Raw genomic sequence first — 25,413 nt, 5'->3', positions numbered from 1 at the left:
CTTTTTGCTGTAAATATTTACTGGTTTTAGAAGCAATAACAGCACATCAGGAACAGCAAGAGGCAATTAAAAGAGATAGACAGTCTTTATTATACAGTAACTGAGTGACAGGGCACGCATTTCATCTGTGGATCACTTTCAAATTACAGATATATTAGAAAAATATACCTCCTATGTACAGAAAAGATTTAGTATTTAAATGTTTTTCTGTGCATTAATGTGCTGTACAACCATGATGCCTTGGGTTCAAAGCATTTTGGTTACCAATGAAATTCAGTCTATGGGCCTATGAGGCAAGTACCATAAATAAAAATCTGGCCTAGAATACTACAAGCTATTTTAATCTAATTTTGGGGTGGTGGTTTTTTTTTTTGGGGGGGGGGGGCAGGATAGGGAATTTGGGTTTAACTCACATATTTCTCAATAGTACAACAGTTACTTTTCTGTCCCTGGAGGACTTACACTCTGTATCTGAGGCAGTGACAGATTGATTGCCCAAGATCACAAGAAGTGACAGATATTTGAACCGGGCTTCCCTGGTTCTCAATCCACTCTCCTAACCATTAGGATACTCCTCCCCTCTGTAATAAGCAGCTCAATACTTATCAAGGGCTTATCAGAAGTTATACTGGTCTCTACAGAGTTATCCAGTTGTGCTGAAGTGCAGTTTGTCATATATGTGTGTGATCCAGTGGTGACAGTACAGAAAACTGAAGGCATAGGACAACTGTGCCTCTTGTTTCCAGGACTCAAAGAAATGACCAAGGTTGGAACCGGCACCTGGTGTTTTTCAGAGATGAACAGTGTGAATCAAACAATACATTCAGTGATTTCTGAAGAAACATTTTACTCTCTCTGTTCCACTTGTGTCAGGCCCCCGAAGCCAATACCCTTTGGGCCAAAATTTTTTGCATAGCAAACTGGCAAAGAGAAAAAGAAATAGATATTTAATATACTAAACATAATGTGATCGTTTGAATCAATCCACACGAACTTCAAAGTAAAAGTTGGGTTACAGCTTTGAAAGAGAATATGTAATAACATTTTTTTTTTAAACCTCTCACTTTCTGACAAATCCAACCAGCTCCTCCCCTGCTTCTATTTTAAATTTCTGGTACCCATTTCAAAGAAAAGGTGGGCCCATTCTTGACAAATATGGTTTAGACCAGTGGCCCAGTTACTTTTCATACAGAACAGAAGACAATCTTCCTTGGTGGGGAGGAAAGGAAGGGGCGTCATAATCACCCCACATCAAATCAGTCAAAGCTCAAACTGGCTTGTAATCCAAATCGACCTCTTTCTGCCCTCCCCCTATTCTAGAAAAATCTGGATGAGCTTCCATTTTGGATTTAGCTTGTCCCAATTGAAACATCTCCCAGCTTTACTTAAATGAACTCCAATGCCAATAGGCTACGAGATCACAGCCCGTGCAGTTTTAATGTGTACAATATAGTATTTGTATGGATCACCTGTGCAGATACCTCAGCAGGGGGCTAAAACAGCACATTCATTTGAAAAGAAAGCAGGAGTACTGTGTTCTCTTCTGAGCTCTTTGTCTCCTTGGGACTGACAGGCAGATGATAAAAAGCCCCGCACTGTTCCAAACAGTGCTCTAAAATAGCGCTGGAACAGCGCTGGGCGCTAATAGACCTATGATCAGAGATAATGCATGCAAATTTAAGCAGCGCAATTATCTCTGATCATGGGGTAGAAGTGCTGGAGAATTGTGCCGGAGCATGTGCTCAGCACAATCTTCCCACACTTGTTTGACAGGTCTGGGCTGTCAAAAGCCCAAACCTGTCAAACACAGGGGCTAGAGGTCCATGGGACCACCAGGCCCTGACTACCCCTGCCCTGAGCAACGGGAGCTGGAGGTCCGGTGGACCTCTGCTCCCCTCCCCCCCAAGGTTCAGGGAGGGCTGGAGATCCAGTAGGTCTCCAGCCCCCCCAGCAAATGGTCCCTGGTGGTCCGTCCAGTGGGTGCTGACCAAGCCCCTCCCCCAGCAACGGGGGGGGGGGGGGCTGGAGGTCCGCTGGACCACCGGTCCCCCCTCCCCAACCCCCAGCATTGGCAAGGGTCCCTGTGTGATGGTGTCACTCCATCTGCCGCCCTCCCTATCTCTCTGCCTGCCCGCCCCCTACCTTGGTTGGAGGAGGGATGCAGACTACCTCCCTCCTCTTCCTTCGACGGCGCAAATGGCCATGCCCAGCCCTGCCCAGTGCATCCTGGGATGTGCTGGGTGGGGCTACACACCATATAAGGGCAGGGCTGGGCGTGGCCATTTGCAGCGTCGAAGGAAGAGGAGGGAGGCAGGCTGCGTCCCTCCTCCAACCAAGGTAGGGGGGCGGGTGGATGGAGTGACACCATCACAAAGGGACCCTTGCCAATGCTGGGGGTTGGGGTGGGGGGACCGGCGGTCCAGCGTACCTCCAGCCCCACCCCTCACCCCACCCCCGTCACTGGGGGGGGGGCTTGGCACCCACTGGACCGTTGGGGGGCTGGAGATCCTCTCCAGCCCTCCCTGAACCTGGGGGGGTGGGATGGGATCGTCAGGGGGACCGGAGGTCTGCCGGATCTCCAGTCCCCTGTCGCTGGGGGGGGGGGGGGGGGTTGCGTCTTTGGGGGGGAATGATCCCCAATGATCTGCAAACCCTAAATCGGAATCTTTAAATCGGAAGATGGACGTCCTCAACTGCCCTGTTGCAGGGATGGCCAAATTTCAAGGGGGTGTCGGAGGTATAGCGACGGGGCAGTTGAGGACGTCCAAACTTTGGACATTTCTGTGAGGGGGCAGTTGAGGACGTCCAAAATTGGATGTTTCTATGAGAAAGATGTCTTCCTCATAGAAACATCCAATTTTGGACGTCCTTAATTGCCCCGTCACAGAAACGTCCAAATTTTGAACATCCTCAACTGCCCTCGCTGGCAGGTTTGCTGTAGGGGGAATTGGGGGCCTGCCAGCATGTATATGCATGCTGGACAGAGCTCACCATTCCTCCCCAATGATCTGCAAACTCTAACGCCAGCTCAGAGCTGGCGTAGGGTTTGTCGCGGCCAGCGACCCAATCTTTGGCGCACTGGACGCTGATCATTGGGGATTAATGCGTTAAGCGCTGATTGGCATGCATTTGCAAGCTACTTGCGCTAAGAGCCCTGTTTAGCATGCATTTGCATGCTACTTGCGCTAAGAGCCCTCAAGCGCGTTGTTTCACACACTCGAGAGTTCTAATCATGGGGCGGTAGCAAACGCTGGTGCTATTATGGCGCTAACAGCCTCTAGCGCCGGCGTTTGCTTTTGATCATCTGCCTGTGAGACAACTTTAAAAATACATATTGCATAGTACAGTTTATTTACTGCTCTAGTTTGTATGAAACGGAATGGATCAGGTCTTGAATGCAAAAATTATAGGGACAGGCTTAAGAACATGTATATGCTGGAAGAGAGGAGACATGATAGAAACGTTTAAATATCTCAAGGGCATTTATGTACAGGAAGAGAGCCTTTTTCAAATGAAGGAGAGCTCTGAAATGAGGGGGCATACAACAAAGTTAAGAGGGAATAGCCTTAGGAGTAACCTAAGGAAGTATTTCACAGAAAGGGTGGTGGAGGCATGGAATGGCCTCCCAGTGGAGGAGTCGAGGACTGTTCCAGACTTTAAAAAGGCATGGGATAAGCATGTGGGATCGCTTAGGAACAGGAAGAATTAGGGGTTACAGAGCAGACTGGATGGGTCACATGGCCTTTATCTGCCGTCATGTTTCTATGCCCTGATGTCACACAGATTTAAATGGTTTAGCAGCAGAACACATGCAAGCCTTCCACTAATCCATGAGACGGACTTTATTCAGCTCCCACCACCCTCAAACCCATGTAGACATTTTTCAGTTTGGCCTTTTCCCTTATTTTTTTATTTTTTTTCATACATTCATTTTAATAAAATTATTAAAGTCATGTAAAAAGTGTGCATTAAATCAGAAAGTGTGTGTTAATTCATAGGTCAAAGTGCATTAAATTGGGTTAGTGCATAGTACATTGCATGTTAACATTTTTTAAGGTAGTCTGCACATTTGTTAGCACACATTACGAAAAAAAAGATAGCATTAGAGGCAAAAAAACATAGTAAATTTTTTTTTCGATATATTAAAAGCAGGAAGCCGGCAAAAGAATCGGTTGGGCCGCTGGATGACCGAGGGGTAAAAGGGGCGATCAAGGAAGACAAAGACGTAGCAGAGAGACTGAATGAATTCTTTGCTTCGGTCTTCACTGAGGAAGATTTGGGTGGGATACCGGTGTCGGAAATGGTATTTCAAGCGGACGAGTCGGAGAAACTTACTGACTTCAAGGTAAACCTGGAGGACGTAATGGGGCAGTTCAGCAAACTGAAGAGCAGCAAATCTCCTGGACCGGATGGTATTCATCCTAGAGTACTGATAGAACTGAAAAATGAGCTTGCAGAGCTACTGCTAGTGATATGCAACTTATCCTTAAAATCAAGTGTGGTACCGGAAGATTGGAGGGTGGCCAATGTAACGCCGATTTTTTAAAAAGGCTCCAGGGGAGATCCGGGAAATTATAGACCGGTGAGTCTGATGTCAGTGCCAGGGAAAATGGTAGAGGCTATTATTAAAAACAAAATTACAGAGCACATCCGAGGACATGGATTACTGAGACCCAGGGCCGGTCTTAAGGCGAGGCGGCCGCATAGGGCCTCGCACTCAGGGGGGCCCCGCGCAGCGCGCCTCAAGTCGCCCCGCCCCGACCGCCCGAGCACTACTCTCCCTCCCTCCCAGTCCCAAGTTCAACAACGCACGATGGCGACGGCGACGTGGTGGGGGCGGTCCGCCCCAGATGTCAGCGGGTGGGGGGGGTGCTCCGAGTCCGCTCCTGGCGCTGCTCGTCCTGACCTGCCTTTAAAAACCCAATTTGAAGCGCTGGAGTAACAGGCAGCAGCGCCTCGCGTCTGCCCTTCTACTAAAAATCTCTTCGACGATGTCATTGGGCCTTCCCATATTGAGTCCCGCCCTCCTCTGAGGTAACTTCCAATTATCGCGAGGGCGGGCGGGACTCAATGTGGGAAGGCCCAATGACATCGTCGAAGAGATTTTTAGTAGCAGGGCAGACGCGAGGCGCTGCTGCCTGTTACTCCAGCGCTTCAAATTGTTTTTTTTTTTAAGACAGTGAGGGTGGTGGGCCTGGGCGGCAGGAGAATGGAGCTGGTAGGTGGGGAGGGACTCAGATGGGAGAAGGGTGTGGGGCTCTCTGGTGGGGGAAGGGTGCGGAGGGGGTTCTCAAATGGGAAGGAGATTGAGGTGAGGAGGGGGCTCATGGATGGGAGAAGCAGAAGGGGTGGGGAGGGGGTTCTTGGATAGTTGAAGGGGACGGGTGGGGAGGGGACTGGGGTTCTTGATGGGAGAGACTGGGGAGGGGGTTCTCGGATGGGAGAGGACTGGGGTTCTTGAATGGGAGAAGGGAACTGAGGTGGGGAGGGGGCTCAAGGATGGGAGAAGGGGATGGGGAGGGGGTTCTTGGATGCTTGAAGGGGACGGGTGGGGAGGGGACTGGGGTTCTTGGATGGGACAGACTGGGGAGGGGGTTCTCGGATGGGAGAGGACTGGGGTTCTTGAATGGGAGAAGGGGACTGAGGTGGGGAGGGGGCTCAAGGATGAGAGAAGGGGATGGGGAGGGGGTTCTTGGATGCTTGAAGGGGACGGGTGGGGAGGGGACTGGGGTTCTTGGATGGGAGAGACTGGGGAGGGGGTTCTCGGATGGGAGAGACTGGGGAGGGGGTTCTCGGATGGGAGAAGGGGATGGGTGGGGAGGAGACTGGGGTTCTTGGATGGGAGAAGGGAACTGAGGTGGAGAGGGGGTTCTTGGATGGTTGAAGGGGACGGGTGGGGAGGGGAATGGGTTCTTGAAGGGGACTGGGTCTGAGAAGGGGCAATATGGGAAAATGGGGGCCATGCCTGGGGCTGGTGGGAAAATGGTTCTGAAAAGGGGGGCCCTAATACAAGGCATGTGGATGAAGGGGGCTGGAACTGGGGGCTGAAAAGGGGACAGGGAGAAGTGGCTGGGGGGCTGAAGCTCGGGACTGGTGGGAGAAAAGGGCTGGGGCTGAAATGGGGGACTGGTGGGATAGTGGGGCTGGAACTGGGGGCTGAAAAAAAGGGGCGGAGAGAGGGGCAGATCCTGGATGGGGGAGCAAGAGGGAGGGCAAACCCTGGATGGATGGGAGAGGGAGGGCAAATGGTGGATTGAAGGAGCAGAGAGAAAGGGAAGGGATAGAAAGGGCAGACAGTGAATGGATGGGGGAGAGAGAGAGGGCAGACAGGGGCAGATGGTGGATGGAAGGGGCAGAGATAGAGGGCAGATGTGGGTGGAAGGGGCAGGAAGAGAGGGCAGACATTGGATGGAGGGGACAGCAGAGAGGGCAGACACTGGATGGCAGAGAGAGACCGAAGACAGATGCTGGATGGAAGGAAGACAGTGAAAAGAAGATGAGGAAAGCAGAAACCAGAGACAACAAACTGTAAATAAAATATATATTTAAATTTTATTGCTTTAGGATAAAGTAGTATTGTAGATATGTTAATAAATGTTTATAATAGAACATGCAAACAAGGTAATCTTTTTATTGGACTAATTTTAATACATTTTGGCTAACTTTCGGAGAACAAAACCCCCTTCCTAAGGTCAAGATAGGATACTGTAACAGTACTATACTGTATTGACCTGAGGAAGGATGTTTTGGCCTCTGAAAGTTAAATATATTAGTTCAATAAAATGGTATTTTATTTTCTATATTTGTTTTATTTCTATTTGTTAATTTGTAAAGTGGTGATTGGTATTTGTTAGTTTTTTTCAAATTTACATCTGCTGTCTTTATATTTTGCACAGTACTAGAGGACATATTCTGTTTCTGTGGTGTTGCATTGTATGCAGAGTCTGGCATCTTGGGGTTTCATTTTATTTTTTGTCTAAATAGAAAGTTTATGATTACTTATTCTATAGTGGATTAGGGTGTATCTGTGTTTGTGAAAAAGACATGGCTTTCAGTTGGCACTGACTGCAGGATCGACAAGCCCTGGAGCTGGGGGCCTTGGAGCTCGGAGGGAGGGGTGGCGGGCCCTGGAGCTAGGGTGGGGGCGGAGTTAGGGTGGGGGCAGGGCTAGGGTGGGGCCCCATCAAATTGGTCTGCATAGGGCCCTGCACTTGCTAAGACCGGCCCTGCTGAGACCAAGTCAGCACGGCTTTTGTTTGGGGAAATCTTGCCTGACCAATTTACTTTAATTCTTTGAAGGAGTAAACCAACATGTGGACAAAGGGGAACCGGTTGATATTGTGTATCTGGATTTTCAAAAGGCGTTTGACAAGGTACCTCATGAAAGGCTACAGAGAAAATTGGAGGGTCATGGGATAGGAGGAAATGTCCTATTGTGGATTAAAAACTGGTTGAAGGATAGGAAACAGAGAGTGGGGTTAAATGGGCAGTATTCACAATGGAGAAGGGTAGTTAGTGGGGTTCCTCAGGGGTCTGTGCTAGGATCGCTGCTTTTTAATATATTTATAAATGATTTAGAGATGGGAGTAACTAGCGAGGTAATTAAATTTGCTGATGACACAAAGTTATTCAAAGTTGTTAAATCGCGACAGGATTGTGAAAAATTACAAGAGGACCTTACGAGACAGGGAGACTGGGCGGCTAAATGGCAGATGACGTTTAATGTGAGCAAGTGCAAGGTGATGCATGTGGGAAAAAAGAACCCGAATTATAGCTACGTCATGCAAAGTTCCACATTAGGAGTTACGGACCAAGAAAGGGATCTGGGAGTCGTCGTCGATAATACACTGAAACCTTCTGCTCAGTGTGCTGCTGCGGCTAGGAAAGCGAATAGAATGTTGGGTATTATTAGGAAAGGTATGGAAAACAGGTGTGAGGATGTTATAATGCCATTGTATCGCTCCATGGTGCGACCGCACCTTGAGTATTGTGTTCAATTCTGGTCGCCACATCTCAAGAAAGATATAGTAGAATTGGAAAAGGTGCAGCGAAGGGCGACTAAAATTATAGGAGGGATGGGACGACTTCCCTATGAAGAAAGATTAAGGAGGCTAGGGCTATTCAGCTTGGAGAAGAGACGGCTGAGGGGAGACATGATAGAGGTATATAAAATAATGAGTGGAGTGGAACAGGTGGATGTGAAGCGTCTGTTCACGCTTTCGAAAATACTAAGACTAGGGGGGCATGCGATTAAACTACAGTGTAGTAAATTTAAAACAAATTGGAGAAAATTTTTCTTCACCCAACGCGTAATTAAACTCTGGAATTCGTTGCCGGAGAAAGTGGTGAAGGCGGTTAGCTTAGCAGAGTTTAAAAAGGGGTTGGACGGTTTCCTAAAGGACAAGTCCATAAACCGCTACTAAATGGACTTGGGAAAAATCCACAATTCCAGGAATAACACGTATAGAATGTTTGTATATTTGGGAAGCTTGCCAGGTGCCCTTGGCCTGGATTGGCCGCTGTTGTGGACAGGATGCTGGGCTCGATGGACCCCTGGTCTTTCCCAGTATGGCATTACTTATGTACTTATGTATGTATGTACTAATTCATCCTAGTACCTTGCTGAGTTTCAAAGGGAAACAGCCCAGGTACACAGGAAGCAGGGGGATTTCAGAATGAAATCCTTTGTACCTGTGTCAGTCTGTCTTGACACCACCCTGGCTCTACTAGAAAAAGCGTGTGCTCCTACTTCTTTCTCATAGGGGGCGGGGGCAGTTTTCATAGGGGCTTTGTCTGATAAATATAGCACAGGCAGCTGACGGGTGGCATCAAGGAAGGAAATTATTAAACGGGGTATGGTTATAACACAATAAGAAAATAACACATCCACATATGTGTAAGAACAAGGTGGCTAAAACTGATGTCTGACCTTTACAGTACAGCTCGTTGTCTTTTTCTGTGACAGTTGTAGAATCCAGGCTCTTCCCACACAGAGCACAGCGGAAGCAGGTCTTATGCCAGGGCTGTGGAAAGGACAGGAGCAAACATGTCATGACAAGGGTCCTGTCAGATGCTCCAGTTGTATTTTCTCAGAGCATGAAGCAGAGAAAGTATTTATACTTATTATTTCCCTTCAACTATTACCTAACCCCCAATCAGACCCTTCTGTTTCAAAGCATTCAGATTGTTGACTCCTGATGCAGGCACTTAGCACCAAAACACAGTGCTGAATCTCTTCTGAATTTCCACTGTCTTTTGGGGATTTGTTTGACATAGACCTATGGTCTTTTTTTTTTTATCATCATAAACTTTGTTTTATCAGTTCTTACTTCAAGGTTCCATGATTCATTTTTATTGGTCCACCCCTACTTCCTTCTCCTTTGACATGCTCCCGCAGGACAGCAGCAGACATACTTCAGGATGTACCTTTACTGCTCTCCCCTTCTGCATATGCTGCTGAATCTAATTAACACTTAACAGATGTCTCTCTTCTGCTGTCACCCTCCTCAATAATAGTGTCTGAGATACAGTCATATATGGGCTGATGATTAAAAGCAAACACAGGTGCTAGAGGCTGTTGGCACCTGCGTTTGCTAACACCCCATGATCAGAGCCCCCGAGCGCGTGAGACAACGTGCTCACGGGTTCTGAACGCAACTAGCATGCAAATGCATGCAAAACAGGGCTCTTAGTGTAAGTAGCATACAAATACATTCTAAACCTATTCATCCCCAATGATCAGCGACCAGGTGGGGGGACATTTGAGGCATGCTGGGGGGGGGGGGGGGGTAGGGGGGCTGGATACTCCCCTGGATCTCCAGCCCCCTGAACATGTGTCAGGGGGGTTAGAGACCCCCCGGATCTCCAGCCTCCCTGAACTTGGGTTGGGGGGGGGGGGGGGGAACCATAGGTCCGCTGGACCTCCAGCCCATTTTGCTTGGCTTGGGCGGGGGTAGTTTGGGTCTGGTGGTTCCATGGACCTCCAGCCCCTGTGTTTGGCAGGTCTGGACAGCCCAGACCTGTCAAACAAGTGCAGGAGGATTGTCAAGTGCAGGAGGATTGTGCCTGAGCGCATGCATTTCTACCCTATGATCAGAGAGAATTGTGTGCTTAAATTTGCATGCAATTATCTCTGATCATAGGGGCGGTAAAGCCCCACGCTGTTCCAGCGCTATTTTTAGAGCGCTGTTTGTAACAGCATGGCGCTTTTGATCATCTGCCCAATAGTTGTACAAATTCAGAGACATATTTTTAATTAAGTGTAGGTAGGAATAGGTCTGAAGGTGTTCTCTGGGCTGCTAAAATAGATACATAAGTACATAAGTACATAAGTAGTGCCATACTGGGAAAGACCAAAGGTCCATCTAGCCCAGCATCCTGTCACCGACAGTGGCCAATCCAGGTCAAGGGCACCTGGCACGCTCCCCAAACGTAAAAACATTCCAGACAAGTTATACCTAAAAATGCGGAATTTTTCCAAGTCCATTTAATAGCGGTCTATGGACTTGTCCTTTAGGAATCTATCTAACCTCTTTTTAAACTCCGTCAAGCTAACCGCCCGTACCACGTTCTCCGGCAACGAATTCCAGAGTCTAATTACACGTTGGGTGAAGAAAAATTTTCTCCGATTCGTTTTAAATTTACCACACTGTAGCTTCAACTCATGCCCTCTAGTCCTAGTATTTTTGGATAGCGTGAACAGTCGCTTCACATCCACCCGATCCATTCCACTCATTATTTTATACACTTCTATCATATCTCCCCTCAGCCGTCTCTTCTCCAAGCTGAAAAGCCCTAGCCTTCTCAGCCTCTCTTCATAGGAAAGTTGTCCCATCCCCACTATCATTTTCGTCGCCCTTCGCTGTACCTTTTCCAATTCTACTATATCTTTTTTGAGATACGGAGACCAGTACTGAACACAATACTCCAGGTGCGGTCGCACCATGGAGCGATACAACGGCATTATAACATCCGCACACCTGGACTCCATACCCTTCCTAATAACACCCAACATTCTATTCGCTTTCCTAGCCGCAGCAGCACACTGAGCAGAAGGTTTCAGCGTATCATCGACGACGACACCCAGATCCCTTTCTTGATCCGTAACTCCTAACGCGTTCAGAGGAGCAGCAATCAACACTCAAAATCCAGGAGGGCCATTTTTGAAGAAAAGGAATAGGCATGTAAAAAGAAATCAAGTTTTTCTTCACATTGTGACAGAAAGCAATATTATTCTGTGCTTTTTTTCTAATTGGACTCAGAATTGCAGTTGAATGTGAAGATGTAAAAATAAAATATTCATATTATATCAAACACTGTGAAACTCTCTATTACATTTAATGGTAACATGTTCAGAAAAATATTGAAACTAGAGGCAAAAAGTGACCTATAAAAAAAAAATTGTGGACTGGGTGTTCTACACTAATTGTATTTTAGCCAGGCTATGTTCCATTCATCTTGTTTATGTTTACTGGATGTGTGATATACCACCTTTTTGTGGTACAACCAAAGCAGTTGGCATATTATATGCAGGTACATTTTCTGTTCCTAAGGTAATAGCGGAGGAGTGGCCTAGTAGTTAGAGTGGTGGACTTTGGTCCTGGGGAACTGGGTTCGATTCCCACTGCAGCTCCTTGTGACTCTGGGCAAGTCACTTAACCCTCCATTGCCCCAGGTACAAATAAGTACCTAGCGGCCATGAGTGGTGGGGTACAAATTAAAAAAAAAAAAAAAAGTAGAGGATTAGGTGACTTGCCAAGCACCACAAGAAGCTGCAGTGGGCATCAAACCCAGTTCCCCTGGTTCTCAACTTACGGCACTAACAATTAGGCTAGTCCTCCAACCCTGCCTCTTCCTGTCAAGCCCCCAACACAAGGGGATTCTGCAGCTGAATCAGTAGGTGTGTTGACCTAGCCCAAACCCATAATGGGTTTCTTATTCCAAGGCTACAACTGGGTCTGGTATGTTTGAATAGTCTGTACCTGGTTGGTTTTACTGACTGCATCCGTGCTTTGGGCTCAGCTAATCCGTCGCAATATATTTACTAAACTTAATCCTGTGATACCATTAGTAACTATTTTGCTCTATTTAGAGGCTGAAATAAAAAGGTTAAAAAAAATCAAGACAAAGTAGAAGAAAGGAAGATATCAAACAGTCACTTACTTTTCCACCTCCCATGACCTTTTCAGCAGCATAGACTGATTTGCCACACCGGAGACACGTGTCTGATCCACCAAACTTTTGGGCAAATTTAGAAGAGCTGACATTCGGTGTAGAGGTATGTGCAGGCTGGGAGCTAATGGAAACATACAGACTTTTAATGTATTTCCACTCCTCTCCCGTTCCCCTCAAATCTGTCTAACAGAACAAGTTTTATGGCTTCAGTACCATAGCACTTGGTGAGTGCAGAATACTGTCTGAGCCAGTGCAGAAGTGAGAGGGCTCATACAAGCAACTTACTGATGAACTTCAATGCCGAAACGCTCCCCTGTATCTGTATTGAGACATCCGGCACCTTGTCCGTAGCCATAGCCTTTTGGTCCATATTTCCTTCCGTAGCAGGATTTGCAGTAGATTTCCGATTCATGAGCAGCTACTGTTGTACTATCCAAAGCCTTTCTACAAACCACTAAAAGGAAGACACAAAGATTAGTTCTTGTCTATAGCAACGCTTCAGATCATAGAACTGCTGGCCACAATAAACCATCCTATCTTAATAAATGGTTTTCGAGTTCCCTGCATTGGAAATATGAATTTTTGAATCTCAGTAGCATTAATTCAAAATTGGTTTCGGCTGGCACCAGCAACACATGTACTGGTGTATCAGAGGAGAACATTCTCTGGCAACATGCATCCCGTTCAGAGGAGCAGCAATCAACACTCAAAATCCAGGAGGGCCATTTTTGAAGAAAAGGAATAGGCATGTAAAAAGAAATCAAGTTTTTCTTCACATTGTGACAGAAAGCAATATTATTCTGTGCTTTTTTTCTAATTGGACTCAGAATTGCAGTTGAATGTGAAGATGTAAAAATAAAATATTCATATTATATCAAACACTGTGAAACTCTCTATTACATTTAATGGTAACATGTTCAGAAAAATATTGAAACTAGAGGCAAAAAGTGACCTATAAAAAAAAAATTGTGGACTGGGTGTTCTACACCTCAGGTTGGTTGGGGCCAACAATAGTGGAGACAGGGTGGGGGGGAAAGGATGTGGTAATTAGGGTGACACCTAGTGGTGAGATTTAGAGCACATGATATAGGGTTCATAAGAAGCTCTGGTGCATTACTCCCGTCTTCTGGACTGCCACTAGGTGGGTGAGTGGGTCTATTAAGGTATGAAAATTATCCCTGGATAGTTTATAGAGGTTCATACTACCCATCCCTTGTTTTGACAAATCTGAAAGAAAAAGAAGAAAAGGAGCTAGTAGAAGACAAAAATTACAAATTCTAAAAAGCTTCATTTTCAGCTAGTAGCAGAGGGCAGTAAATGCTAAGAATCCAATCACAGGTTTGCTTAAGGTGTTGGTGGGCCATGGAAAGTATTGCAGGAGATAAAATGCTTCTATTTATGGCCTCTGGGCATCCATTTACCACAACAGATGGGGTGAGAGCCCTTGAAGTGCTGCTGCTGGAAGAGCTCAGAGATCTGTCACCTTCTGACAGCAGCAGCTCTGTCAGAGGGAGAGACCCTGACAACCAGCCAGCACAGCTGTGCTTTAAATAAAGGACAGAGAGATATTCGGATTCCTGATTAACATACTTTTAGAATTACTGTACAGGCGGAATATGTTCTTATCTACAGCAATGAAATATTAGACTTGAAGCTCACAGGGAGAAGGCAGAAATGCTCCTCCCTCTTCCATTACCATTTTGCATAGATAACATGGATCAATTCACTTAGGGCCAGATGCACTAAACAATCATTAGAGCCCTTCCCTTACCGAGGCCTAGATGCACAAAACTGTAATGACCCTTTCACGGCTGCTGAACGATGAAATTTCCCACCGTCTCATGCATTAAGGGCCCTTTTCCGAAGCCGATAGCAGACAACGAAAACGGGATGCAAACGAGTCACTTCCAATTGAATATGAACAAATTGCAATGCACCAACCATACCGACGCTTACAACGATTCATTTACCGCGAAAGATTTAACGAGGAGTTGAAGCTGTCGTTCAGGCCACAGCTGTCAGACAAATCCATCGTAACACGTCAATGCACACAAAAATGGCACAAAAATACACCCCAAAACAATTTAATCACCTAGGAACACTTATGGACCAAAAATTGTGGGAACCACATGTTACACGCCACACACCTTGGACAATAATAAAATGCAGCATAAAGGAACAATAACATGGCAGCACCTTCGAAGCACGAAAATGTGAAATGAAACAACAGGAGCATGGCTGCAAACTTATCATCTGTTTAGTAGGAAAACTACCCATAAAAAAGCAGAGTGCCTGAAACCACACGGTACACAGCGAAAGCAAAAAAAAAAAAACGTGGAAAACAACGCAATTTACTAAAAATCAAAATTTTAACTTTGTAAATGTCTTTCTTACCAATTAAATATTGCCAGCACAGAGAACAACACACAACAATCAAGTCGCAGCGCTCGGTAGTTGTGATTTTAAAAAGCTGTGACTCGACTATTACACGCCGTGGACGCACGCCTATGATGTTACATACACGTGGGTTAGCCACGTTGATCCATGCGTATGCATTTCCGAACGGATTTCCGAAATTTTCATGCATCCGACTTCTGAGTACCGTTCCGAAATTTTCTACGGTGCGTTTTTCCTGCATTGCTCGTACTTTCGAAATCGGTAAGCAGTTTTACGTTTCGAGATTTTTTACGAAGGGTTAATGCATCTGGGCCCGATTCCCTTAGCGAATCGGTAAGGAACGGGCATGCATTAAGGAAAGGGAATGCAAATGAGCTGCTCGTTGTAGCTCACTTACATTCTCTATTCCTTCATTAAACAGTCAGCCAATCGGCCGGTCGAGAATGCACAGTGCAGTCAAGCGTTATGCTGGCTGCTCTGCGCATGCCAAATACGCCTCCCTGTGCCGCCCGAAGACGCTGCGCTGCTCACCCCCTCCAATGCGGCTTGATCCAGAGGACAGTGCAGTTGAGGATGCCCTTCCAAAAAAAATGTCCATTTTGGCTAAGCCTCGCCAGCCCAACCGTGACCTTCCCCTGTCTGCTGTCCCCCCAAACGCAGGGCTGGCGCGGACCGTCAGATGGTCCCTTCTTCCCGCCCTCAGCTCCCCGACCGATAGCCCTCTTCTCTGTTCCTTCCCCCCCCCCCACCCGTCCGGGTTTAACCCTTTTACTTTCAGGCGCAGCGATGGCAGTGAAGAGGACAACACAGTGGGCTCGCCTCCAACTTCTCCCTTCCCTCACACAGTGTCCCGCCCTCACGGAAACAGGAAATACATCATCACAGAAGGCGGGACACTGTGTGAGAGAAGGGAGACATTGGAGGCGAGCCTGCTGTGTTGTCCTCTTCACTGCTGTCACTGTGCCTGAAAGTAAAATGGTTAAAAGCGCGGGGGGGGGGGGGCAGGAAGGAACGGAGAGGAGGGCTGTCAGGGAGCTGAGGGAGGGCAGGGAGAATCACTGGACATGGATGGGAGGGGAGAGCAGGGGGAGAGAAGAGATCGCTGGAGATGGAGAGGAGGGGAGGGCAGGGGGAGAGAAGAGATCGCTGGAGATGGAGAGGAGGGGAGGGCAGGGGGAGAGAAGAGATCGCTGGAGATGGAGAGGAGGGGAGGGCAGGGGGAGAGAAGAGATCACTGGACAGGAGGGGAGGGGAGGGCAGGGGAGAGAGGAGAATTGCTGGACATAGATGGATGAATGGGGCAGGGAAGAGAAGAAATTTGCTGGATATGGGTAGATGGAGGAGAGGGGAGGGAAGTCAGGAAGGAGATGCACATGGATGGAGGGGAGGGAAGAGAGGAGACATGCTGGACATGGATGGAGTGGAGGGCAGGGAAGAGAGGAGAAATGTTGGACATGGATGGAGTGGAGGGCAGGGAAGAGAGGAGAAATGTTGGACAAGGATGGAGGGAAGGAAAGGCAAAGGAAGGAGATGCACACAGATGGAGGGGAAGGGAGAGAGGAGAAATGATGGACATGGATGGAGGGAAAATTGCTGAATTTAAGGGTTAGATCGGAACACTTTGAGGGCAGATGCTGAAACTGGAGAAAGGATAGGGACAGGGCTACAGATGGTAGACAAGACGCATAAGGACACAGGAGGATGGTGGACATGGTGAGAGAAAAAATATCAAATGGAAAGAAGACACTGCATAAAACAGAAGACACTGGGACCAAAGCAAATAGAAAAACTAAATGATCAGACCTCAAAGGTAGAAAAAAGTATTTTATTCAGAATTTATTAATTGGAATATGTCAGCTTTTGGAAATGTGCATCTGTGATATTTTACATGTAAATTTCAATTTTTCTAGTATTGCTGAATGCTGAGTCTGACTTCTTGAGGTAACTTTCCAGTTCAGTATTTTGCCTTCATATCTGTTGTGTCATGTCTTTTTCATGCGTGATCAAGATGCAGTATTCTGCTAGTGTGTAGTATTTGCAGCCCTTTTTTTTTTGTTTCAGTAGGTCGTGTACTGGTGTTTTAGAGCCCGGTGTAATTATAGTGCCGCCTTTCCACACATAAGGTTGTAGCTCGTCCTGTCCTTGGAATTAGTGCTGTTATGGTTTGTTAAGGTTATGAGTGTGGTTTTGCACACGTTTGTGTATAGTGTTTTGCAGTGGAGAGATTGTGTGTTGGCCTTACTGAGGTGGCACCAAAACATCAGAAAGGGTGTAGAGCCTAAATCATGACACACTACCGCTTGAAGGATCTACATATGGTCATTAATAAAAGGAGCTCATTGTGAACACTATCCACCCTAAAAGGGTGTTTTGTGGCTCTACATGAGAATTATGATATTATGATCCCTTGTTTCATATTGTTGACGGTCTGCATTTTCTGTATGGGTGGTATATTGGTGTATTAGGGTCTGCCCAGTGTAATATTTATGGTACAGTAAGGTTCTGAGTTGTTTTTTTTGTTACATTTGTACCCCGTGCTTTCCCACTCATGGCAGGCTCAATGCGGCTTACATGGGGCAATGGAGGGTTAAGTGACTTGCCCAGAGTCACAAGGAGCTGCCTGTGCCTGAAGTGGGAATCGAACTCAGTTCCCCAGGACCAAAGTCCACCACCCTAACCACTAGGCCACTCCTCCACTTGTGCAGTTTTTGCACAAATTTGTGCATAGTGTTTTGCAGTTGAGCGATTTGTGGTTAGTATACGCTTTGAGCAACCACTTTATTCTTTGACATATGATACATATCTAATATCTAAATTTAATAAAAGGTATTGTGACTATTTTATTTTTACTTTTTTTCTGTGTTGTCAGACAATTATGGATGTAAGCTCCACCCCTGGTCCCACCCCTAACCCCACCCCCTTTAGCCTCCCCAAACAGTTTGGCCACCGACCGCCTATGCTTGGATGACATCAGCCATTATTAAGACGGACTTGGGGAAAATCCACTGCTTAGTTCTAGGATAAGTAGCATAAAATGTACTGTTTTCGGATCTTGCCAGGCAGGGCTGTGCCAACACAGTAAGCACGGTAAGCGCTGAAGGGGGGCGCCTGCCTTCAAGGGCACCGCGCCGTAGTTGTATTAAAAAAAAAAAAACAACTTCTCCACTCCATCCCCGATTCCCCGGCACTTTAAATTTACCTCGCTCCGCCGTCTGCGCAGCGTCAGTGAAAGCGCTGCCTGTCTGACGTCTCTCCACCAGCCTTCCCTTCACTTGTTCATTCCCTCTGTGTCCCACCCTCAAGGAAATTATGTCAGAAGAAGGCGGGACACAGAGGGAACGAACGAGCGAAGGGAAGGCTGGTGGAGAGACGTCAGACAGGCAGTGCTTTCACTGACGCTGCACAGACGTCAGAGGCGGAGAAAGGTAAATTTAAAGTGCCATGGAATCAGGGCGCGCGCGTGTCAACTGATGATAGTCTGCAGGGGGCGCCAACTGATGGTCTGCAGGGGGGGCACCAGAGACCCTAGGCACGGCCCTGTTGCCAGGTACTTGTAACCTGGATTGGCCACTGTTGGAAACAGGGTTCTGGACTTGATGGACCTTCAGTCTGTCCTAGTATGGCAATACTTATGTATTTATTGGAGATGAAGATGAAGCTGGTAGCAGTTCTAGGTGAATAGACATATGGCTCTATTATAACAGACTTCTGGCCTTAAGACTGAAGGGTTCTCACACATTTGGATGTTCTTGCATCTCGAAGATATTCAAACAGAGTTTGCCATCAGACAAAAAATTGTTAGAACAACAAACAATGATTCCAACCTTTGTGATAGCCTTCTTTGTAATTGAACAGCATGATGATGATAATAAAGATGAAGATGCAAGACATTAATTAGTCAGCACTACTTCTAATGCAGATGATAATGACAATAATGATGATAAAGTACTCTTTACTATATGGAAGTCAAGTATTTCAGAGATTCCCTTGATCAAAACCTGCAAACCAGTCAGAGGACATCAGTAATATTGCAGCCTGGCCTGATTTGAAGAAACTTTATCGACCGAAGGATCACTTCCTGCCAGTGCAGTTGTTAAACCTTTTTAGTTGTGCTGGATTAATGGCTCACAAGCACTTTCTCATGAGTGACAGTCATTTTCGAATTGTAGTTTTACTTGGGCTTTTTTTTTAAGGGGGGACCGAGTACCGGCACCTTTTCCATTGTCTGCTAAAATTGACCTATGGTCCCCAAGTTTTAATGAAAGAGCTCAGGTTCTACACACCAATTCTGCCTTGTCATAGATTTGCAGGGGGCCTGGCTATTGTGGGGTGGGTCCCTCAATGATCACCCCATCCTTGAAGGGGGGCCTGGCATTTGAGTACCGGCACCTCTTTTGCTAGAAAAAACACACTGGTTTTACTAAAAGGAAAGTGGATTGTATTGTAGAGCAATAACATTGGGGGAAACCCCCACATTAACAATAGTTGCATTCATTGTGGTTGTGGTACTTTTACTCAAAAAGTAGTATATTAGGCAATAATTTGTTTACTTTCACTTAAGTAAATTTAATGTGTTCTTCACTGTACTTTTAGTTAAGTATTTTGTCCTACAGTGTACTTGGCTTTGACCCATTCCCAGGATGGTTTTGATAAATTTGTTTTGTGCTCTGTGACATAACACTTCCAGCATTATGTCAAATTAAGAGTGACCCAATATTTGATAGGGAATCTTACAGTTATGGAGACATATGTAACGTCACTCAAATGTTACTAGTTCTCCGCTATAATCAGAGAAAATAATCCTGTAAAATACTCAGAATTTAAGCTGATGGTTTAGCCCAGTGGCCTGGTGTAAGTACTGTGATCTGTCCTGAGGAGAGATCTGCTTTTGCTACCCAGCTCAGGTCCCTGGTTTCTTGGGTGGAAGCAGAGAAACAAACCACCCAAAGATGCAAGTTTTTCCTCCTACTTTCTACCTAAGGCCTCCCCATTTCATCTGCTGCCTTCACGCTGCTTGGCTGGTCCTGGGCCCAGTAAAGACTCTAATCTAGACAGTGATAATAGGAATTAAATTAGACCCAACCCCCTTCTCCTGTAGGGGCTTCACACCACACAAAAAACCCACACTAGGTTGAACCACCATAGGGCCAACTGAAAGATTCTCTGTTGATTTCTTTTCCTATGGCTGATGTCTGGAGATCATTGGTCCTGATTTTGGCATCCCCAGTTGCTCTAGTAGCCTATGCAGTCACATAGGCCACACCCTTCAAACACTGACCCCTGAGGCAGCATTCAGAGACCCTCATGGGGCAGGAGTCTCAGTCCTTGCAGAAGAGCACCATAAACATAGACTTTGGGTCTATGTTTTTCTGTTTCTACATTAGGTTCTAGAGTGCACCATGCTTTGAAGCATTCAACTGGGTTGAGTTGGTGGGGGGTGGGGGGTGGGGGGGGGGGAACTAGTAGCTGTAAATAAAGGCAGTTCTGATTCAGATTAGAGTAAAACTAGCACTGGGATCATCCTTTCCTTGATGAGCTGGAGCCATCTAGCATTTATAACTATAGAGTTCATGGATTTCACTATAGCTGATTCAGTATTTCCTGACTTCAAAAAAGTAATATACGGCCACATTCAAAGTTGGAACCTGAATCTTTAGATTACTTTAATTTTGTTCAGCATTAATGGTTCTAAGAAAAAGCCATCAGCACATTACCTGGTCTTTCTTGTTTTTTTCCAGGTCATTTCCAAAGTGGCACAAATTTGTATAGTGTTACTAAGTCCTGATTTGTTATTTTGACACATTTAACAGGGGTAGGATGCAGCTGTGCTGTTTACTATCAAAAGTTTTGGTTAGCATACCCAGGTACACAATAAACTTCAGATGAAATGTCCATAGGAAACAGTTATAAAAAGATGAGCAAAGTTCTAGACTCTTAATTACTTTAAAGAAAATAATATGGCAGCAGTTAAATGGTCCAAGTTAGAATGTGAATCTCTATCACTGCCACTGTATAAAGGTAATAATGACCCATTTCCCCTCCTCCCCTACCACTCCAGTTCTAGGCCACAAGTTATTACAGGCACTTACTGCAGATGAAGCAGGGCTTGTGAAAGCTTCTCCCATTGCATTGAATTTCCTCTGCATGATAGACAGTCTTAGTGCAAGCACCACACTTCGCACCACCTCCCAAGATTGGCATCTTTGTATTTTTCAGTCAAAGAAATAACCTAAAAACCAAGAACATATTGATTAAAGCCATCAATCAGTCAACCCATTTTGTTGTTCTGTCAGTATATCAAATGTTAAAAACTATAAGTAGAATTTGCAATCCATCAGGAATCCAAAAGCAATAGTAAGCCTGGTTGAGTGGAACCTTTATACCCTCTAGTTCTGATTGGTTGGACCCAGTGTTCATTGTTTGGTACAAATGATATCTTCAACCAGTCAGTGCAGCCTCTCTGCTCTCTATAAGGCAAGAAAGCAGGCATGATTCTTTGGAAATTAACACCTGCCTGGTTCTCAGCCAGCAAAGCTTCCTTCTCTTTCAATCTGGTTTTGTAGACCTACTTCATTTGTGGACACTTAGGGGAAGATTACAAATTATTCAAAATACTTTACTTTAAAATAAATTACTTTACAGAGTTAGGAAATAAGACCCTACCTCAGATTTACTGATAAAGGAACACTGGCTTCTGATCTTCTAAGATTCTAACCCTCACCCATCAGATACTTCACTCCAGGACTCCATCTTTCTTAGTCAGTTTTCTCATACCTTATGTCCCTTCAAAGGAATCTCCGATCTATACATCAGCATGGGCTCGTGATCCCAACTCATTTACAAATTCGTTCTCATTTAGCCATTAGACTTCACTGCATGCAAATCTCTCTCATGAATATTCATTGTGAATATTCCAAAAACCTGTCTCGCTGGGGTGCCTCCAGGATCAGGTTTGGAAACCACAGTTAGGGCCAAATTCTCTAAATGAGGCCTTAAAAATTTGGCGCCGAAAACCACGTAGTTAGGCATAGCTTAAAGAATATGTTCACATGCCATTCTTGTGACTAAAATTTAGGCACACCCATTTAGGCGACCTAAAACTAAGCCTAAATATCTGCACCTTAGGTGCAGATCGGGTATGTTCCATAATAGTGTGCATATTTTTTTTTTAACACCCACAACCCACCCATGGCCATGCCCCTTTTCAACTGCATGCATTAGAATGTATGCACACCACATTGTAGAATACACCTAGAAAGTTGTGTATGTACATTCTAATTAAAGCCAATTAGTTCCGCTAATTGGTGGTCACAAAATGCCTAGCCACCTGCCTGGGGTTTTACCACTGTTCTATGTGGTAAATAAGAATGGAGAAAATCAAATCAAATAAAAAAAAACTTGTATACCGCTAATATCCGCTAATAAACTTCAGACTGCCCAAAATACAGCAGCAAGACTCATTTTTGGCAAATCATGATTTGAAAGTGCAACACCTCTTTGTGAAAAACTTCACTGGCTCCCTATCAGAGAATGAATCAACTTCAAGGTCCATACATTAATTCACAAGATTATCCACGGTGAATCTCCGGGCTATGTGCTCAATCTGATTGACCTTCCCACCAGAAACATGTCTGTAACTTCACGAACTTACCTCAATCTGCATTATCCCAATTGCAAAGGACTCAAATACAAAACCTATTATGGATCCAACTTCTCCTTCTTAAGCAGCCAACTCTGGAATGCCCTCCCCAGACCTATTCGATCAATCAGTGACTATCAACCCTTCCGGAAATCACTAAAAACCCATCTGTTCAAGCAAGCCTACCCAAATGTCCAAGATTAAACCTACGAACCCATTCTACCCATCACATATCCAGGAGACAATAACCTAGACCACTTCTCCCACCTAATTTCCCTATGGTTATCCCATGTCCCATCCCCCTTCCACCTCCTCTTCCCCTCCTCCAATGCTCACCTACCCTTGCTCACACCTCTCTGACTCCCTTCCTTCTTGCCCATCTCTCCCTACTTATTTCTTTTATTATTCTGATATACTTAATTTATTTTGTCTTCATCAATACTTTGTAATCCCTGTTACTATGTAAGGTGCATTGAACCTGCTCTGAGTGGGAAAGCGCAGGGTACAAATGTAATAATAATAATATCCTCTTTCCGGGGTTCAGTGCAGTTTACATTCTAGGCTGCACTGACTGAAAATGGAAGACAATGAATTAGTGGAAAATAATTGTATGTTCTTAAACCTCCAGCTGAACTATCTAAACATCTTTCTCCTAGCAGAATGCTTTGAGTTGAACTTCACCAATGTCCTGGTTCTGACAACACTGAAATATTATCTTGTCAACAGCACATTCTGTTTCAGTCGTATTATCAGGCTATTCTAATCTTCTGTTTGAATCTCTCTGGCCCCCTGGCAGAACCTAGTCACTTTCCAATTATAGAAAGCTGCTTCACAGCTAGCCTGGCTTAACTTTGGCCACATAGATCTATGAGATGCATAAGGGAGGTATTTATAGCCATAGACGATAAGCAGCCAGGGTTTCATTAAGCCAGTATAACAGCAATGAAAATATTCTCACAGAATAAAAGCATAAGTACATAAGTATTGCCATACTGGGAAAGACCAAAGGTCCATCAAGCCCAGCATCCTGTTTCCAACAGTGGCCAATCCAGCTCACAAATACCTGGCAAGATCCCAAAAAAGTACAAAACATTTTATACTGCTTATCCCAGAAACAGTGGATTTCCCCCAAGTCCATTTAATAATGCAGATAAACAAAATGTGTTTTTCAGTTGTAAGTCTCCAATTTCTGTTCCGCCTGCTCTGTCCTTTAATTCCTATCATTCACCCTGTCTCGGGTTATGAGAACTGTTCAGTTCTTTTAGCTACATTCTGTAAAATGAGTAGATTTGCTGCTGCACATACTTATCCTCACTCACCCAGGCTTCAAATTATTTTGTGATTCTGCCTGGAGCCCTCTGCTGGGAGGTCAGTTTTTTTATAAGTGTAACATTCAGTTATGCAGAGGGAAAACAGCAAATTCTAGCTGTGAAAAGGGCTTATAAATGTATACATTCTGCCATCTCTTCAGAATAAATAACTCAACCAAAATTATTTTATAAAAGGGCCATGAGAGAGAAATATATGGCCTGGGTCCTTCACCAAAGTCCCTTGTCACTAGATGATCAAGAAAATTGAACAGCACCATTGGTATAGGTGCCAGCTCTCTGGGTATGAGTGCTTGAAAATCCCTCCCACATATATACACTGAGAAAACACTTTCACTGTGCCCAGGGAGGAAAAATTGTGATGCGTTTAGTATTCTGAATCATTCTGAAAAGTTGGTTGCTATGGCCCTTGACTAGTCCTGGGCCAGAAATTCAAAGGAAGCCAACCTGGCTTCATCATAGACTGTGTCGGAAAGGTTAGAAATGTGTTGTTCCCCCTAGATGCTCTATCAAAACAACTAGCCTTCAATGTCTAGTATTCTACCCCAGTTCCACAACAATTAATACAATCACACAAACACCACTGAAAAGAGACTTATAAAACTTAAACTTCAAATGTAACTCATGAACCTCATCAGTAAACTGAACTGAAAATTAGACTTCCTGATTTCATAAATATTAAACCAATCAACAATACACTGAAAGGTCCAGCCGGAAGTAGTTATAACCCCCTCCCCAATAAAATGACCGCTCCCCATGTACCATCCCCTGTGAAGCAGTCAGCCCTTTCATCACATACCAGGTTGGTCTGTGCCTGCTGCTCTTTCTTGGGCTAAAGAGAGGAATCTGAGAAGGAGGGCTCATGAGTTCCTTAAATCCCCCACCCTCAAACACCCCTGCCCCTTTTTTTTTTTTTTTTTTGAGGGTGGTGAGTGATGGACAAAGACATCATGGCAAGCAGCAAGTAAAAAATAACTTATGACAGAATCGCTGGGTTCCCCCCCCCCCTAATACCACATGTGACTAAGCATGATAACAATGCCAGCCTGGGATTATAATTCATGTCAGATAGGTCAGTGCACAGGCTTTGAAAAGACCCTTTACTTTCACAAGAACTGAAACGGCTTCAAAATAAAGTCACCAAAAGCAGTAGTTAAGAATTTGTTAAACCAATTGCAACTGGTGGCCAATATAATCTAATGACTCTTTCTGAAATATTATACTTTAAAATGTGTAGAAATCAAACACAAGGGAGGAAAAAAAGGCCAGACCTTCACAGCTCATTTTGATTGAATTTCTTCTCTGATTTATGATGACACTGGAGCCATCAGAAAAGCCCAAGGGCTCAGGGTCTAGAAAGCAGACATTGGTGAATGAGTCTGACTCTCCCAAGGAAGAGATGAGGAGTCTTTTTTTCACAATAATGAAAAACCTTTCATCTCTATAAAATTGTTCAAGTGAATAATGCCTTTAATTCAGCTCCATTTTCCTCTTTCCCACATCAAAATTAAGGTACATATTACTTATGTTTGACTTATTCTTGCTGTACACTGCTTTGAGGGCCTCTTTTACAAAGGCACGCTAGCATTTTTAGCATTCGCTAGAAATACGAGTGTGGCAATGCCCATATATTTCTATGGGTGTCTCTAGAATTTAGTATGTGCTAAAAACACTAGCACACATTTGTAAAAGATGCCCTGAGTGAATTCTTTTAATAAGGCGGTGAAACCTAGGAGCCATAGGCTAGTGAAAAGAACCAGGTCTTCAGTAGTCCCTGGAATGACAAGTCTTCTATTTCAGCATGAAGTTCCCATGGAAATTTGCTCTAGAAGGGAGATGTTATACAAGACACAACTTTTCAAATGGGTAACTGTG

At 45.1% G+C, this 25,413-nt stretch overlaps 1 protein-coding gene across 1 annotated transcript; it reads right to left on the bottom strand.

Moving 5' to 3' along the window:
* Positions 1-362: 362 nt before the first annotated feature.
* Positions 363-24,429, bottom strand: CSRP3 (cysteine and glycine rich protein 3). The gene is made up of 6 exons (XM_030200723.1): positions 24,336-24,429; positions 20,661-20,799; positions 12,460-12,628; positions 12,163-12,295; positions 8,930-9,023; positions 363-920 (listed from the first exon to the last, which is right to left on the bottom strand). Exons 2-6 carry the CDS (start codon positions 20,770-20,772, stop codon positions 847-849), a joined length of 582 nt encoding a protein of 193 aa, XP_030056583.1. The 5' UTR covers positions 20,773-20,799; positions 24,336-24,429; the 3' UTR covers positions 363-846.
* Between the last annotated feature and the right edge of the window lie 984 nt (positions 24,430-25,413).

This window comes from Microcaecilia unicolor, chromosome 4 (assembly GCF_901765095.1).
Source record: "Microcaecilia unicolor chromosome 4, aMicUni1.1, whole genome shotgun sequence".
In the NCBI taxonomy this organism is placed as follows: domain Eukaryota; kingdom Metazoa; phylum Chordata; class Amphibia; order Gymnophiona; family Siphonopidae; genus Microcaecilia; species Microcaecilia unicolor.
This window is presented reverse-complemented; position numbering and strand designations above follow the sequence as displayed.

What these genes read in the sequence shown, in the direction of transcription:
- CSRP3 (XM_030200723.1), bottom strand. Translation starts at nt 20,772, where the DNA reads ATGCCAATCTTGGGAGGTGGTGCGAAGTGTGGTGCTTGCACTAAGACT. An exon ending in TTCGGCATTGAAGTTCATCA is followed by an intron (nt 12,296 to 12,459) that starts GTAAGTTGCTTG and finishes TGTTTCCATTAG; the next exon opens with CTCCCAGCCTGCACATACCT. An exon ending in AGGTCATGGGAGGTGGAAAA is followed by an intron (nt 9,024 to 12,162) that starts GTAAGTGACTGT and finishes TCCTTTCCACAG; the next exon opens with CCCTGGCATAAGACCTGCTT.